The sequence below is a fragment of the Glarea lozoyensis genome (genome assembly GCF_000409485.1).
Source record: "Glarea lozoyensis ATCC 20868 chromosome Unknown GLAREA3, whole genome shotgun sequence".
NCBI lineage: Eukaryota > Fungi > Ascomycota > Leotiomycetes > Helotiales > Helotiaceae > Glarea > Glarea lozoyensis.
In genome coordinates this window covers 2,356,109-2,369,896 of record NW_007360998.1, presented here as the reverse complement: position 1 = coordinate 2,369,896, position 13,788 = coordinate 2,356,109, and the positions used below count along the sequence as shown (strand labels likewise).

The 13,788-nt window shown below is 45.9% G+C and overlaps 4 protein-coding genes across 4 annotated transcripts; 2 read left to right on the top strand and 2 right to left on the bottom strand.

The window, feature by feature from the left end:
* Positions 1–2,402: 2,402 nt before the first annotated feature.
* GLAREA_00772 (uncharacterized protein) lies at positions 2,403–3,886 on the bottom strand (the record flags this gene model as incomplete). The annotated part of the gene is made up of 4 exons (XM_008085530.1): positions 2,403–2,576; positions 2,627–3,398; positions 3,447–3,627; positions 3,694–3,886. The coding sequence occupies 4 exons, from the start codon at positions 3,884–3,886 to the stop codon at positions 2,403–2,405; spliced, it is 1,320 nt and encodes a 439-aa protein (XP_008083721.1).
* Positions 3,887–4,615: 729 nt separating this feature from the next.
* Positions 4,616–7,111, top strand: GLAREA_00771 (NTF2-like protein; the record flags this gene model as incomplete). Its single annotated transcript, XM_008085529.1, has 3 exons — positions 4,616–5,371; positions 5,546–7,012; positions 7,067–7,111. The coding sequence occupies 3 exons, from the start codon at positions 4,616–4,618 to the stop codon at positions 7,109–7,111; spliced, it is 2,268 nt and encodes a 755-aa protein (XP_008083720.1).
* A 1,028-nt stretch (positions 7,112–8,139) lies between these two features.
* GLAREA_00770 (Acid protease) lies at positions 8,140–10,147 on the bottom strand (the record flags this gene model as incomplete). The annotated part of the gene is made up of 2 exons (XM_008085528.1): positions 8,140–9,454; positions 9,588–10,147. The coding sequence occupies 2 exons, from the start codon at positions 10,145–10,147 to the stop codon at positions 8,140–8,142; spliced, it is 1,875 nt and encodes a 624-aa protein (XP_008083719.1).
* An 817-nt stretch (positions 10,148–10,964) lies between these two features.
* Positions 10,965–12,368, top strand: GLAREA_00769 (uncharacterized protein; the record flags this gene model as incomplete). The annotated part of the gene is made up of 1 exon (XM_008085527.1): positions 10,965–12,368. One exon carries the CDS (start codon positions 10,965–10,967, stop codon positions 12,366–12,368), a length of 1,404 nt encoding a protein of 467 aa, XP_008083718.1.
* Between the last annotated feature and the right edge of the window lie 1,420 nt (positions 12,369–13,788).

Sequence of the window (13,788 nt, the reverse complement as noted above, 5' to 3'; positions counted from 1 at the left end):
TCGTTGCTGAATATGGATATATACTCCGGTATAGGTTGATCAATTACACGTGGGGTGCTATGTCGAGTCTGTAACGTGAATTCGAGGGGCGGATAAGGTGGTGAGTAACTCGGCAGACGTTCGCTGATGCTGGTGTTTTGAATCGACCTTGATCAAAATAATAGGTACTGAAAGGAGAAGCGGTTGGTAGGGAGCGACAATCGGTATCGCATGCGACACGACGATGGAGTAATGGGCTAAGGAGCGTGGTTTGCAACTTCTATCGCTGCAGTGAAGCTTGTTGTTTCAAAGGACGATGATCGTGGAGAAAGGATGTTTTGCGACAAGAGGTCAAAGTCCAGGAGGTTAGCGGGTGACGGGTGAGCATGCAGCAAATGCAACCCCTGTTCGGGCTGCCCCTTGCGGACTGTTCGTCCCCTTCTTTTTCAATAAGTCAAGACACACAGCGGCTCGAGCGATGATTGCACGGATTGAAGCGAATCTGCAGTGTAGGTGGTACGAGGTCACAGAAATTTGATGAATGAGAAAGAAGAAAGAAGAGCAGGAAGCGAAACAACAAATCGTGGTAGTTGTTAGAGGCAGAGGAAGAGGCTGACGAAGGACAGGATTCATTATCCACGTCTAGTTGCCGTCGCTAGACATAAGTGCTTCCTACCGTACACGCTCCTGTGAATACTACGGAGATTTTAATTGGATCGTCTGGCCGAATCCTACGGTGTTCCGTCCATGTGGAGTTGAGATGAATATCTTCCATTTCATGAATACTGTAACGGACCAGATCTTGCGGCAAGGCAGATCCCAAAATATACTTTAGCAGGCGACATGATTGGCTTCTGCTCAGAAGTATGGGGTCAACCTAACCCGGGCCTGTTCATCCTTATAACAACCGGACTCTTCACATACGAACTAACTATTCTACTTTCGGCGATTTCAACACTAAATCGTATTATTAGGCCCGCCAAGAAGTTCGTGTTGATAATTTGATATCAATGCTATTCCTTTGAAAGGGGTCTGGATTTGTGCACAAATAGTTGAACCTCATGTTTTTGTGAATGGCAAGCCCTGTTTTGGAAATAGCCTCACTCGACATAACGCTGACCAATTGCCGAGGACCTTTACGAGATTCAAGATATTTTGGTAGTCAATTGACAGTGCGTTCGGTTCAACGTCCAGCGTTCTTTGAGCCTATTATGTGCTTATTCGCCGAGGTAGTGCTGCACTTGATCATCTCAACTCGTCTCATCTCCTCGGACGGTATTGCAATCAATGTCTTACCTTTCTGTCCTCCCACTCAAAACGCCATCTGACCCCCAGAGTCAAAGGTAACACAAGATTATGTTCCTCGGTCAGCCCCGACAGTACGTTAATCCATAGAACAACCAAGATGTTCCATCGGTTAAGTCCCGCCTCCAACCTACATCTGGTACCTACAGTATCTCAGTGATCGCCATGCAGATCGTGGAGAGACAGACGCCCGTGTCACTGCAGTCTTGTACTGTATGTTTAAAAGCGGTACTTACCCTCGGTTCGCTCACTCTTATTACGAGGAAGCCTCTTTGAAGTTAGTGAGTAAGATACTGGTAAAACGAAACCTCATAGATGCGGGGATTATCGATTAGGGAGAACAATATAAGGCTCTTTTCACGCCTTATGCATAACATATAGCGGAATAAAATTTAACCTGGATATGCACTAGCTAGGCACAACTTGGGAGTACAGTAAAACCTCTTCATAAGGATCCTCGTCATAAGGATACCTGTTTTTTAAGGATGTGTCACCCGGTCCCAAGTGTTTTTGGCTATAAATTAAGGATAACCTCTTACCTCGACGATATCCTTATATTTAACGGTCCGGATCGTTTATTTGTTAACAATATCCTTATAAAAAGGGTAGAATCTATAGGATATACGACGAATAACTTAAGATTTTCGTAAAATTCGTAGGACTTATAATATTTTCCCCTTAAAATAGGGTATATTTCTTGATTAGTAATCCCCTTTATAAGAATACCTCGAATATCCTTAAGAAATTGCCGGTCCCGGGCGCATCCTTAAGTCGAGGTTTTACTGTACGTTCAATTGATAGGGTCTCCATCATCGAGGTTCTTGAACTTGGGGAGATCATGGGTGGTCTGCGGGCCAATCAGAGACAACAGACGGCCCTCATTTCTTCTAACTATCTTCAGCAGCTTCAACTGTTGGGTTTACAAGTAGTGAAACATCTGCTAGTTTAACACCTTCACCAATCAGACGTCAAATTCTACTGCACTGGTAAGTAGTATAGATATTTAGGTTATGTAGTAAACATGGCTATCCCCAAAGAACCGTCAACTTTTGCTAATGGCTAGTATTCAACTCCTTTAAAACTCCGTACCATGCCAAACCCGTACTCGAAATTGCCCATTACATCGTCTTAGATTGTAGCTTTCTAAGGCGGGTTCCTCCTTCATAAAGACCACGATCTACAGCTGCTGCCACTGTTAAGGTACCTCCAACAATTGCACAAAGTCCAGTCAAGAATCCAGTAAAGCTCTTTGATCTCTCTTCGCGGTTGATGACCTTCATTGGCGAGATATCCTATATGATTGTTAGAAAGTTGATGGTTTGAGAAAGAGTGGGATACTCACGTATGAAAAGAATACACCCGGAATACCACCACGAGCATGAACCTTCTCCTTATGTCCCTCAGAAGCGTCGTCACCTCCGTTCAAGCTTCGTCTGTGGCTTGTGACGGAGTACTGGTGTGTTTCTACGCTGCCATCATGCTGGTGTCCATATGATCCGATTCCAACCCATTCGCTGCCGAGCTGCGATTTGTATGCTTGGGTTTCCCATCCTAGAGGGAGATAAGATGTAGACACAACTTTGACGAAATACATGAAATTGTATGCCGGCTCGGTGGTAGTTTGCTTGGTGTCATCTAGCGGGTTCAAGTGGTGGTTTGTCCAAAGATTCGTCTTGGTTCCAAGCTTCTTGGTCAATTCTTCCGGCAACTGAGGTCCAAATCGAAGATGGTGGATGGTGTGGGAGAAGACATGTCCGCCTTCGACAGGGGTATCGAAGTAGTTGTTCAAATCGTGTACGTGCATGTTACCGTTGCTGAAGCTTCGTCCGGGTGCTATGTGGAAATTTCCGATGACCTTGTTCACGCGGAGTGCGCCCTCAATCCTGCATCCCTCTTTTCTCTGAGAGTCAAGTCTCTCTCCATAATGTTCGCGCTCACATTGCTCTACGTTTTCTCCTCGCCCAAAAGCCCAAGATACACTAGCATAAGCCTCTCTAACTTCGTCGCAAGTATTACAACATCCTGGCTTCTGCGCATTCTGAGGGGGAGTTGCTCCATAACATCCACCACAGTACTCGGGATCCAAATGCGCCGCTTTGTCTTCGTCTGAGTGTCTGAAGAGTATTAGTGTAAGAATTTCCATCTCGTCCACTGAGACCTACAAGTCAAGAGCCTTGATATCTATTACATGACCACCCTCAGCTTCTGGTGCAAGTCTGACCTTACTGACACCATGCATGACTCCGACTTGTTGCTCCCCAGAAACGTCCATCACGTCAAGGGTTAGCAACTCGCAAGGTATCTTTGGAAAAGTGATATTCAAATGTATCTCCATCTTTTCACCTGTTCCAAGCGCATCGAGTCAGCATTTGTCCTTCCGCTGAAGATTTACTACATGGGTCCACAAACCTCGTCCCTTATCAACAATCAATTCTGGGTGCACAACTATCCGCCGCCAATCCGCCCATTCGCCCCAAGCAAGCCAAAAAACGATGAGCAACGAAGCTATCGTGACAATTCCTCCAGAGGTTGTCCGCACTCTGGCCTCGTCTACCGTCTTTGTAAAGGCATCTAGCCTGGTGAACCTCGACTTCGGAGGCATTGTTGCGGATCACAGGTGTAGGTCGAAAAATATTCGATGAGATAGCCTTGCGGCAGGGTGCGAGAACGAGACCGCTCAAAGATACATAAAGCTATAGGCGCGGGACCCAATTGGTGTCGCGCAAGAATGCAGAAACAAATAATTTAATTGGCAAAAGCACACGAAAATGTTTCCTTGACGTGAGCAATTCGAAGCTGGGAGAGCTTTAGTTTCGAGACGTGGTGCGCTTTGAGGACAGCTTTCAAAAGTTCCGGCTGTGGCTGGCCCACCATGTGGGAGTGCGGGACCTGGCGATGGCTTGCGTTTGTATGTACCTGCAGGGTCCAAATCGTACCTACTTCGAGGTTACCATACATGAACAAACTTCTCGATTCAGAAGATGGTTTCTCGATAGATATTAGTACGGTTACTGTGAAAAGTGTTTACGGCTTTATCAAGGCAACGAAGAAGATCAATTTTGGTTTTCATTTCTCTCTTCCGCATGGCCATATTTTGGCCTTAGGAACCTGGTGACCAAAGGTAGAGCAATCTTTAGTATGTTTCTGCGCACCATGAGAACAGGCCTATTCTCTAAACTACACCACTTTAAGGTCAAACGGGCCAACCGATTCTGCTCCTGCTCCCGTTCAACAGAAACGCTGGAGTCTGCCTGGTCTAGGCCCAATCACATGACGTTGTCTCTGACTCAATACCATTTAACCGAAGATTCACCGTAGCTAGCACCGCCGAATGCCTCCATTATTCTGTCAGACCCAACTCTTCCTTTGGCCAGCTGCCTTCCGTTCCCAACCAGCGCACATCACCATCAATACTCATAAAGGAACCGTCTCAAAACTCCCTTCGCTCTGGTTCCTACCACAACATTTATTTTACGACACTCTTTCGCACACACCACTTACTCCCACTACATCTACGACAGAATCGAACAACCCCTCTATCATTGTTCGAAGAACGGATCGAACCTCATACAAACAAACCAGTCGCGTCGAGCATACACTCATCGATATAATGCAGCGCTCGTCCCCGGCTCCTCGGGGCCCTCGCAACTCTTCTCCTAGTATTCGTGGCAGAGGTGGAATTCAAAAGCGCAAGGCTGGTCCCACTAGGTTGGACAGAGATGGGGATCTGGTCATGGATGCCGCCGCAGCAGGAGAAAAGCGCCGATCTGGCAGAGGGCATGTTGGTTCGGATACACCATCTAGAGGCCAAGGGAACGGACGTGGAAGGGGGGGGCAAGGTCGTGCTGCAAGTCAGAAACTGTTGCAAGCTCAGGCGGCCATTGTGCGTGGTCTGAACGCCAAACTGCCCCAGGCCAACGTTTTAGAATCTCGAATAACCTCTACGGACTCTGCGCTCCAGATCGATGGCTTGAGCTCAAGCAAGGCAGCGTCAAATCCAGATGGAGGGGTGGAAAGCCTGCTCGCCTTCTTAGAGCGAAAGGCGAGTGCACACGACCCAAAATCGAAACCTGTGAAGATAAAGAAGGTATGTTGTAAACTTGGTCGTGGATCTGCTCAAGGTTTATGCACAGTCGCCGTCTTTTAGACTCTTTCGATTACCAATTCCCAATGAGTCGACGCTCGATATGTCTGCTTTTACCACGCCATGGTCCACGATCGATCCAATTCAAGGTTTCAAACCTTGCTAACGTCAGATTAGTCACTCAAAAAAGGTGGCTCGGTCATTATCACTGCCAGTCCGGATGACGTTTTAGCGATACAGAAGTTGAACGGCTACTCCTTTGCTGGGGCGGATTTGAGCATCACGGCCTGTGAACCGCCGTCCTCGAGACTGGAAAAGCCAAAGGACGAAGTTTCCGTCAGCGCTCAGGAGACGAAAGAACGTCTTCGTGGTGTTCTGGCTTCCAGATATGACGCCAACCTTAAGCTACTGAATCTAGCAGCCCTGGCTCAAGACCCGGGGCTGATACAAATGGGGGTATTTGATGGCAGTACAACAACATCCAAAATCTTCCCTGCGCTCATGGTAGTATGCGATGGATTGTTCAAAACTCGAAGCGAGAAAAGGGAGGCCATTGTCAGTGTCACATTAGCAGACAACGATCTGGTCGATGTGAAGGATGTTGCAGCTCTCGCACAAACTTTTCCGGACATCAAAAATCTTGATCTTTCAAGAAACAAAATTGCACAACTCAGCTCACTCGATGCCTGGGGAACACGATTTCGAGATCTCGTCACCCTTATTCTTACTGGAAACCCGATCGAACCATCACTACCCGCCATCAAATCCGACCTCGTCAAAAAATACCCTCACCTAGAGATACTGAATGGAGTTCAGTTCCGTACTCCAGAGGAGATTGCCTCTACCATAGAGGCAACAAAATATCCTATACCATTACAAACACCTGACTTCCGAGATGTTGGCCAGGTTGGGGAAAATTTTATCAGACAATTTGTTGCTCTTTACGACAGCAATCGGTCTGCGTTGCTAACAAACTTTTACGACGATGAATCCGTGCTCTCGCTAGCAATCAACATGGCAGCTCCACGGAACCCAAAGCAAATTCTGCCCATTGCTCCTTGGGCACCTTACTTGAAATATTCAAGAAATCTTGTCAGGGTCAATAACCTCCCAACACAGATGAGTCGACTCCACCGTGGAAGCCAGGCAATCAATACTGTCTGGTCTGCACTTCCTGCGACCCGCCATCCTGACCTCCAAACACAACCCGAGAAATACCTTATCGAGTGCCATTCTTTACCCGGTCTAGTTGATCCAAATGGACAAAGCGCACGCGGAGTCGACGGCTTGATCATCACCATGCATGGAGAATTCGAGGAGGAAAACGATAAACCAGAACAAGCACTCCGAAGCTTCTCTCGCACATTCGTATTGGGCCCTGGAGGACCCGGAGGGCCAGCCATAAGAGTCATTAGTGACATGATGACTCTGAGAGCCTGGGGACCTTTAGCCTTACCACGAGTCGCCGCCGTAGGAGGAGTACCATTGGAAGCTGCGCCCGCTGTGACTGAACAACAACAACAAGAAGCTTTTGCCCAACAGCTTGTTCTGAGGACTGGCCTTACTTTACAGTATGCCATACTTTGCCTCACCGAGACTGGTTGGGATCTAGAAAAGGCATTTGTTGCATTCGAAGCGAATAGGGTAAATTTCCACTTTTAATTTTATTTTCAATGACCCGCAACTAACGATACGTAGCACAAACTGCCCACTGAAGCCTTTGCAAATAGTAATTTCCAATAAGCGATGAGAGATGAGAATGAACAAGGTTAAGAACGTTCAAATTAAAGAGAGGGTGTCAGGCCAGGGGCATGTATAGGGATAATTTGCTTTTCGCTGCATGGGATCATGAAGGATATAGAATTACAACAACATGGGCATTTGAGCGATGGAGTTGGTGGAAATCAATCATATGGGCTGTCGGCTACAAAGTGGAGAGAAAATCCTACGCTACTCAAACTACAGGGCCAACACAGGAGTTTTAGGATATATAAATGAATCAACTCATACATACTCGAATACTAGTATTTCTCATGTGAAATGTTTGAATTACATACAGGTGAACAAGATTGAGCCATTTGCATCTTAGACCACAATGGCTTTTCATTCTCCACCTATCAGGTTCCTATCAATTCTTACTATATCGCTTCGTCCATAATATGCATCATCTCCGGAATTGGCCACCTCTTTTCTGTCTGACTTTTAGACAGCCACCTCGCGCTTTTGGTTTCCTTCAAGTTTGTTGTTAGTGAATTTTTCTCCATAATGCCTTTAGCTTTTCACAAATGGTTTTGAGTCTGGATTTTCTTATCCTGTATCTAGCGGAGGTTTATGGGAAGACATTTTCGGGTAGTGGACTTAAATGCTTTGAGGTTGTTTGCTATTTACTGGCATTGGTATAATGGTAGTGTAGAATAAGATAGGGAAGTTGTTTAGAAGTGATAAGGAATATGTGTTGTGATAGAGAGAGAGACTCGGAGGAAGAGAGATCTGTATATGTTTGCTCATATGTGAATATTTGATGACAAAGACTCATGGTTTCAGGGAGTCCTGTATGCATTATATACTAATCATTCTAGTTTAGCGCATGTAATAACGTCATCGCTCGGTTTGTAACTTTGAACCTCCGCAGTGTCCTATAGCAATGAGATTTCTACACTTCTGAACTGTAGGAACATACCGTATCTATAGAATTTTGATTGAATTTTATTAAAAATATGTTCAGAGTCGTTATTTGTACACGAAGCCTCAAACAAGGCAAAACAGTATAATCACCCTGCCATCTCCACAGGGATCCGAGGTCTCCTCGTCGTATCTAGTTCCGTTGGCGCGCTACCAAAGACATGGTCCGTAGAATCAAGCTTCCGTGTATTATCTGTTGCCATCTCTCTCACAATGGCATTCGACTCCATCTCCCACGGTTTTGATTGATATGGCTGTGAACACCCGGTGGCAGCTACGGGTGTAAGAGGCTCTGTTTCCCCAGTAGTACCATCCGATCTGCGATTCTTGAACCAGAGCCAAGCCCCAATGAGACACCCAATCATGATAATTGCTGCAACACCTACGACGATACCTGCAATGGCTCCGGCGCCCAGCTTACTTGCTTCTTTTACGCTGCCGGGAGTCTCAGTTGGCGTAGAGGTGCCAGAAGGGGTTGTGGCCGGAGGAGGTGCGCTAACAACATCGCCCGCATCGTTCAGAACTGTCCACGCACCTTTCCAAGTGTCTTTCCAAACAGCAGTAGAACCAACGATTGACGTGTCACTGGATTTAATGGTAGTTGGCGTTCCTTTGCTTGGAGTGTTAGGCCCCGGAGCTTGCGCCAAAAACCAAACACCATTACCAGTTCCCATTGCGGTTTGCCAATTGACGCCCACAAAAGCCGCTTGAAGAAATGCACGACCCAGTTCATATTTCCCATGTGGTCCGAGACCTGGTCGCAGAGGGAAATATGGGGTGGGCTTGTCAATGATAGGTGCAGTAAGTGTGAGGTTCAGGAGGGCGAATGGAACATTTATCGTCATGTTATTAGTGACGCTGCCGCTCAGTCGAAATGTGAAGGACAGGAATGCCGGCGAGGAGACAATTTTTGCGTATCTTGGATCTTCAATGTCCCAAAAGTAGAGACCATATTTATCCTCAAAAACTACGGGCAGGCTCTGGGTTATCGCATCACACGCACTTTTTGGCAGATATATCCAGGGCAGAGGTGCCTCAACATACACTGTTGTAGCTACCCCCATGGACGAATTTCCCTTGGTCAACAATCCAGATACAGAAGTGAAATTGAAAGGTGATGAACCTTCCGCAACACCGATCCCAATGTCGAGGAGATCTATGGGCAGATTCGAGATTTCATATGGTTGAGCACTGACGGATCCTAAAGCTCGGGTCTGGTCGAATCCCCCGAAGTATAATGAAGGGGAGATCCCTTTCGCCACAGCACCTAGATGCATTCCATATGAGTTCGAAGGAGCTTTCTCTTGCTCTACCAGTGCACCAGGAAGAAGTGTACCGTTGAACCTGGGGTTAGGTGGATTTTGTGCCCATGACTGATTAAAATTAGATGCTCCTAATGCCAATCTAGAAAGTTCTCATGTTAGCCTTCGGATCTTAACAAAGGTTGAATAAATGGGTTGCCACGGAAGACTAAACGGGTAGATATAGTATTTCATGTTGACGAGACACGTATAAGAGGGGGAGAGTGTGTCCTTACTTTCCAATCTGCGCTGGATAAGTCGTCCCATCTGGGAGCGTCTCAACGCCGGAAGTTACTGTTAACATAACGAAATTATCGATTGCCAATGTGTACGATTCCAAGCTCCCACCACTTGAATCTAAGCCACTACCGCTGTTTTGCATCGGTATTGTGGCAGTGTCAAATATCCATTCTGCGCTCCCCTCTAATGTTGATAAAGTATTGCCTGTTTTTGAGAAGCTCTCATTTTGGATGCTTCCGGTTTGTGGGATTTGGACAAAGGTGGTGGATTTCTTTCCATCGTAGAAGCCTGCTTTCGACACATCGCAGTTGACGGCGATGCTGCCTGTGCATACTGTTGATGCCAACACATTTGACATCCACATTCCACCTGGTAGAAGATCAACAATTTGAGGTGGACTTCCAATGCTAACAGAGACGGCATGCCATGGTCCATCTGGCCCATGGGTTTTCGTTGACCATGTGACGGCCTGCGGAGCTCGATCGGCAGCGAAGGTTGATGGAATAATGAAAACTTGAATGAGTGCAAGCTCTACAAGGAAAGAGTAATATATCATTATCAAGAAGGAACGAGGGAAAGACAAGAAACGGGCGGTAAAGGTGTAAAGCAATGGAATACGAGAAGAAGAAAACAGCGAACATAGAGATACGAATTGAGGAAAGGAATACCATGAGAAAGACAAAACGGACATTTGCGTGGCCGCATTCTTGCATCCTGTCGTGCATGGCGGCTATGTTGGCGGCAGGTGTGTGATCCCAAGTTGTGAGAGGTCCATGATTTCCGACAACTCTATTGTAGAGGATCAACATGGTCCATTGAACAGGTATTTATGGCTTGCAAAGTCCTCTTTATTACAGTTACCTTGGCTAACAACTTCTGTTCAGCGCAACATCACTAACGAGAAGCAGATACTTCTGGGAGTGGTGGGGGACTAACAACAAGAGTAAGGTCGATTGATGCTTCCTACCGAAAACTAGCTTCATGGAAGAACATATATCTATTTTGAGAACCCCCCTGTTTCAACGTTGTTGGTGTCGCCAAGGTCCAGCCAATAGCCGTTAGCCATAGGATAGGACATCTAGAGGCGCCGACCACGATGGCCACGATCCGCACCCTAATGTTCATGTCAATCTAAGCTTAAAACGTCCGAAGGCGGAACAAGATACGAGAGACTTCTTTGCTGACAGAAGGGGTGAGATGTCAAATGCTAGGGAGATATATGGTAGGCCGACGAGGGATCGGGTTTCGACTCGCTAAAGCCGACGATTAAGGGGCTATCAGTGACAACGACCGTCGCCAAGCATATATTATCTACGGCTGGTCCGTCTTCAGAACCACATGAACAATGAACCAGACAGTCACGAAGGGTTGAAATGGCCCTTGAACTCCCGGCTGGGGTGAACAAACGGTATGCTACCCTTGCTGCAATCACAATCTCCATCTTCTGGCTGTGGATTGTCTTTGATCGACCGTACGAGCTTCCCGACAACATTTCTTGGAACATCTATTCCGGTGCCACCAAGCCGACAGCTACTACTTCCACGCACGCGATCGATTCGACAGTAGACCTCTTCGACGTCCCCGTACTCGAGTCCGAAGCCCTCAAAGAAGTTTGCTACGAGACCCACTGGAATAAGAGCTTGGTCTTCACATGCGATGAGTCGGCGGGAGGGATTGGGAGCATTCGAAGTTCCGTTCTACACTGCATCCGATATGCAGTAGCGGCGGGTGCAAGCCTTGTGCTCCCCAGTATCGTACTACGAAATGCTTCAGATATATCGCACATAAGTACGGGGCTCAAAACGGACTTGGAATACATGTTCGACGTGCCATACTTCATGCATTCGGTACGCCTCAGCTGCCCCGGACTTAATATACTCGAGTCGAAAGCGAAGATCAAAGACCTCAACACCGAATATGACGCAATTTCACTTCTGCCAGATAGTGTGGTCAATTTTACCAATCCAATTCATGGCCAGCCAAAACTGGAGAAAGTCATAGGAACCTCCTTCCACGATCCCATAACCTGGCGCGCCGAATTCTATGGTTGGCTAAGGCAATTCTACATCAAGGATAGAAAGGGTCCAGTTGTTGTTGACCTTGAAATATCGCATTTGCAATATCCCGTCGCTTCAGATGGTGAAGGCTTTGCTCTTGACTTCGGCTCACTCCTCAGATTCCGCGCGGATGTGCGCGGACTCGCGACCCAAGTCATTCAGGGACTCGCGGAACAATACACACCCAATATAAACCTTACTGCAGACTACTATCCGAACGCCTTCTTTGGAGTCCATTTACGAACTGAGAAGGATGCAGCGGAGCTTCGACTTGCCCAAGATTCGACATTCTCCAGTTTCGAGACCCAATCCAGATTATATCTTGATCAAACTCCGCAATCGCAACCGTCTGTAATCTATGTTTCATCAGGAGACCTCGATGAAGTTGCAAAGTTCACCCTCGAGGCAACGAAGAACAATAATACCGTCAACATTCCTGTAGTTACAAAGTTCGATCTTCTCAAGGGAGTGGCACTGGCTGAATTAAATGCCCTGACATGGGATCAGCAAGCAATGGTAGATTTTTTGGTCATGTTGAAAGCTTCGGACTTCGCAGGGGTTGGCCATTCAGGATTTGCCTGGAATATTGCATTGAAAAGGCATACTCTCGCACAGCAAAAAAAATACTTGGATGGGCCACAGATGTTGAGCGATGATTTGAGTCAAATTTATGGGAATGTGAGGGGATACCCGGAGTTTGCTGCATGCATATGGCCTTGATTTTAAATTTAGATTTTGTTCTTGTTGGACTAATCATTATCGGAACATATGATGTTCGTTAGAAGTATATAGGCATAGGATTGGGGCAATATTATGAATAATGCTGCATTACTATTAAGGCAATTAAAACAATAAATGACTCCTGGAGCTGGTGTCTATCAAATGTCGAAATCAAGCTGAGCAGAAGGATATACCTGTTGCCGTGTTCTATCTTTTGCTTTTCATATTCTGGCTTTTCATATTCTGGTATAACCGGGGAAATGAAGATGCCATATGTCACTGCTGATATTCGCGCGAGTAGCTCACGCAAACGACTACAGTTGTATTTTCCCCGGTAAGTCAGTGGAAGAAGACATCATGAACACACTGCAGTGATACGATAATAAAAAGGTGGGCGTTCACAATAGGTATGTGTATCAATGTAATCCTTCTTCAATTACGAAAGGAACATGAGTTATAATACAAGGCTGGTTTTGGGACCAACCAGAAGATATTTGCTTCTCTCGACTTCAAGTTCTGCGAACGCAGATAGTTAGCAGTAAAATTATAAGCCTCTTCGTGTTGATATAAACATACGAACGGAAGTCTAACAGGCGTTCAATTGCATTTGAAAGTCGTTCTTTGAGGTAAAGCTTGAGCAATAGCAACAGAGAGATGTTAACTACGATAGATTGAGAAATGTTGTCAGTTACATTACATAATATTGGTCTACTTGTCTTTACCAGAAGAAAGTTTTAGAGCACCAGGAGGATCGCAGAAACTTAGCGTCCTACCTACCTTCAGTTCAACAGTCTACCTTGTGGTTATTTCATATAATTGTTGTCAAGTCTTAGGAAGTGGAGAATTGCAGCATTTCTCTGCCGTGATACGTTTCTTGTACATTTACTGTTTAATCAAAATTAGGTCGTCCCGGAGATCTCTTCCGAAAATGAAAATGAAAATTTCTAACGTTACCGGATACATGCCATTTAATAGAAAGTAGCAACTTGTTAAATTCGGAAGCTGAAGGCTTGTAGTACACTTTGGGAAAACTAGATGCGACGAGCAACACTGAGAGAAAGGCAATCCAAGAAATAAAACAAAAAAGTCGCTCCAGGAAGAAGAGTTTTGGATGGTACTTGAAAGTCAGCGGTGTTTGAGGGGTATTTAAGCTACATTGCTTTACTCACCAATCCAGATATTGGCAGTTTCTTGTCTAATTTGGCCAATATCTACTAGTTCTCACTGATTCGTCAAGTTATAAAAGTCCAAGTGTACAAAAGTCTAGATAGACCCATTGGTATTAAGAATACACTGTGTCCCAGGGACAGAAAACATAGCTTGTCTTCTTCTCTTTCACTTATACCGAAGCGTTAATAGTAAAAGGTAAATAATAATAACTACCCCACATAGGAATCTAAGCGCTACCTTGACCATGTTT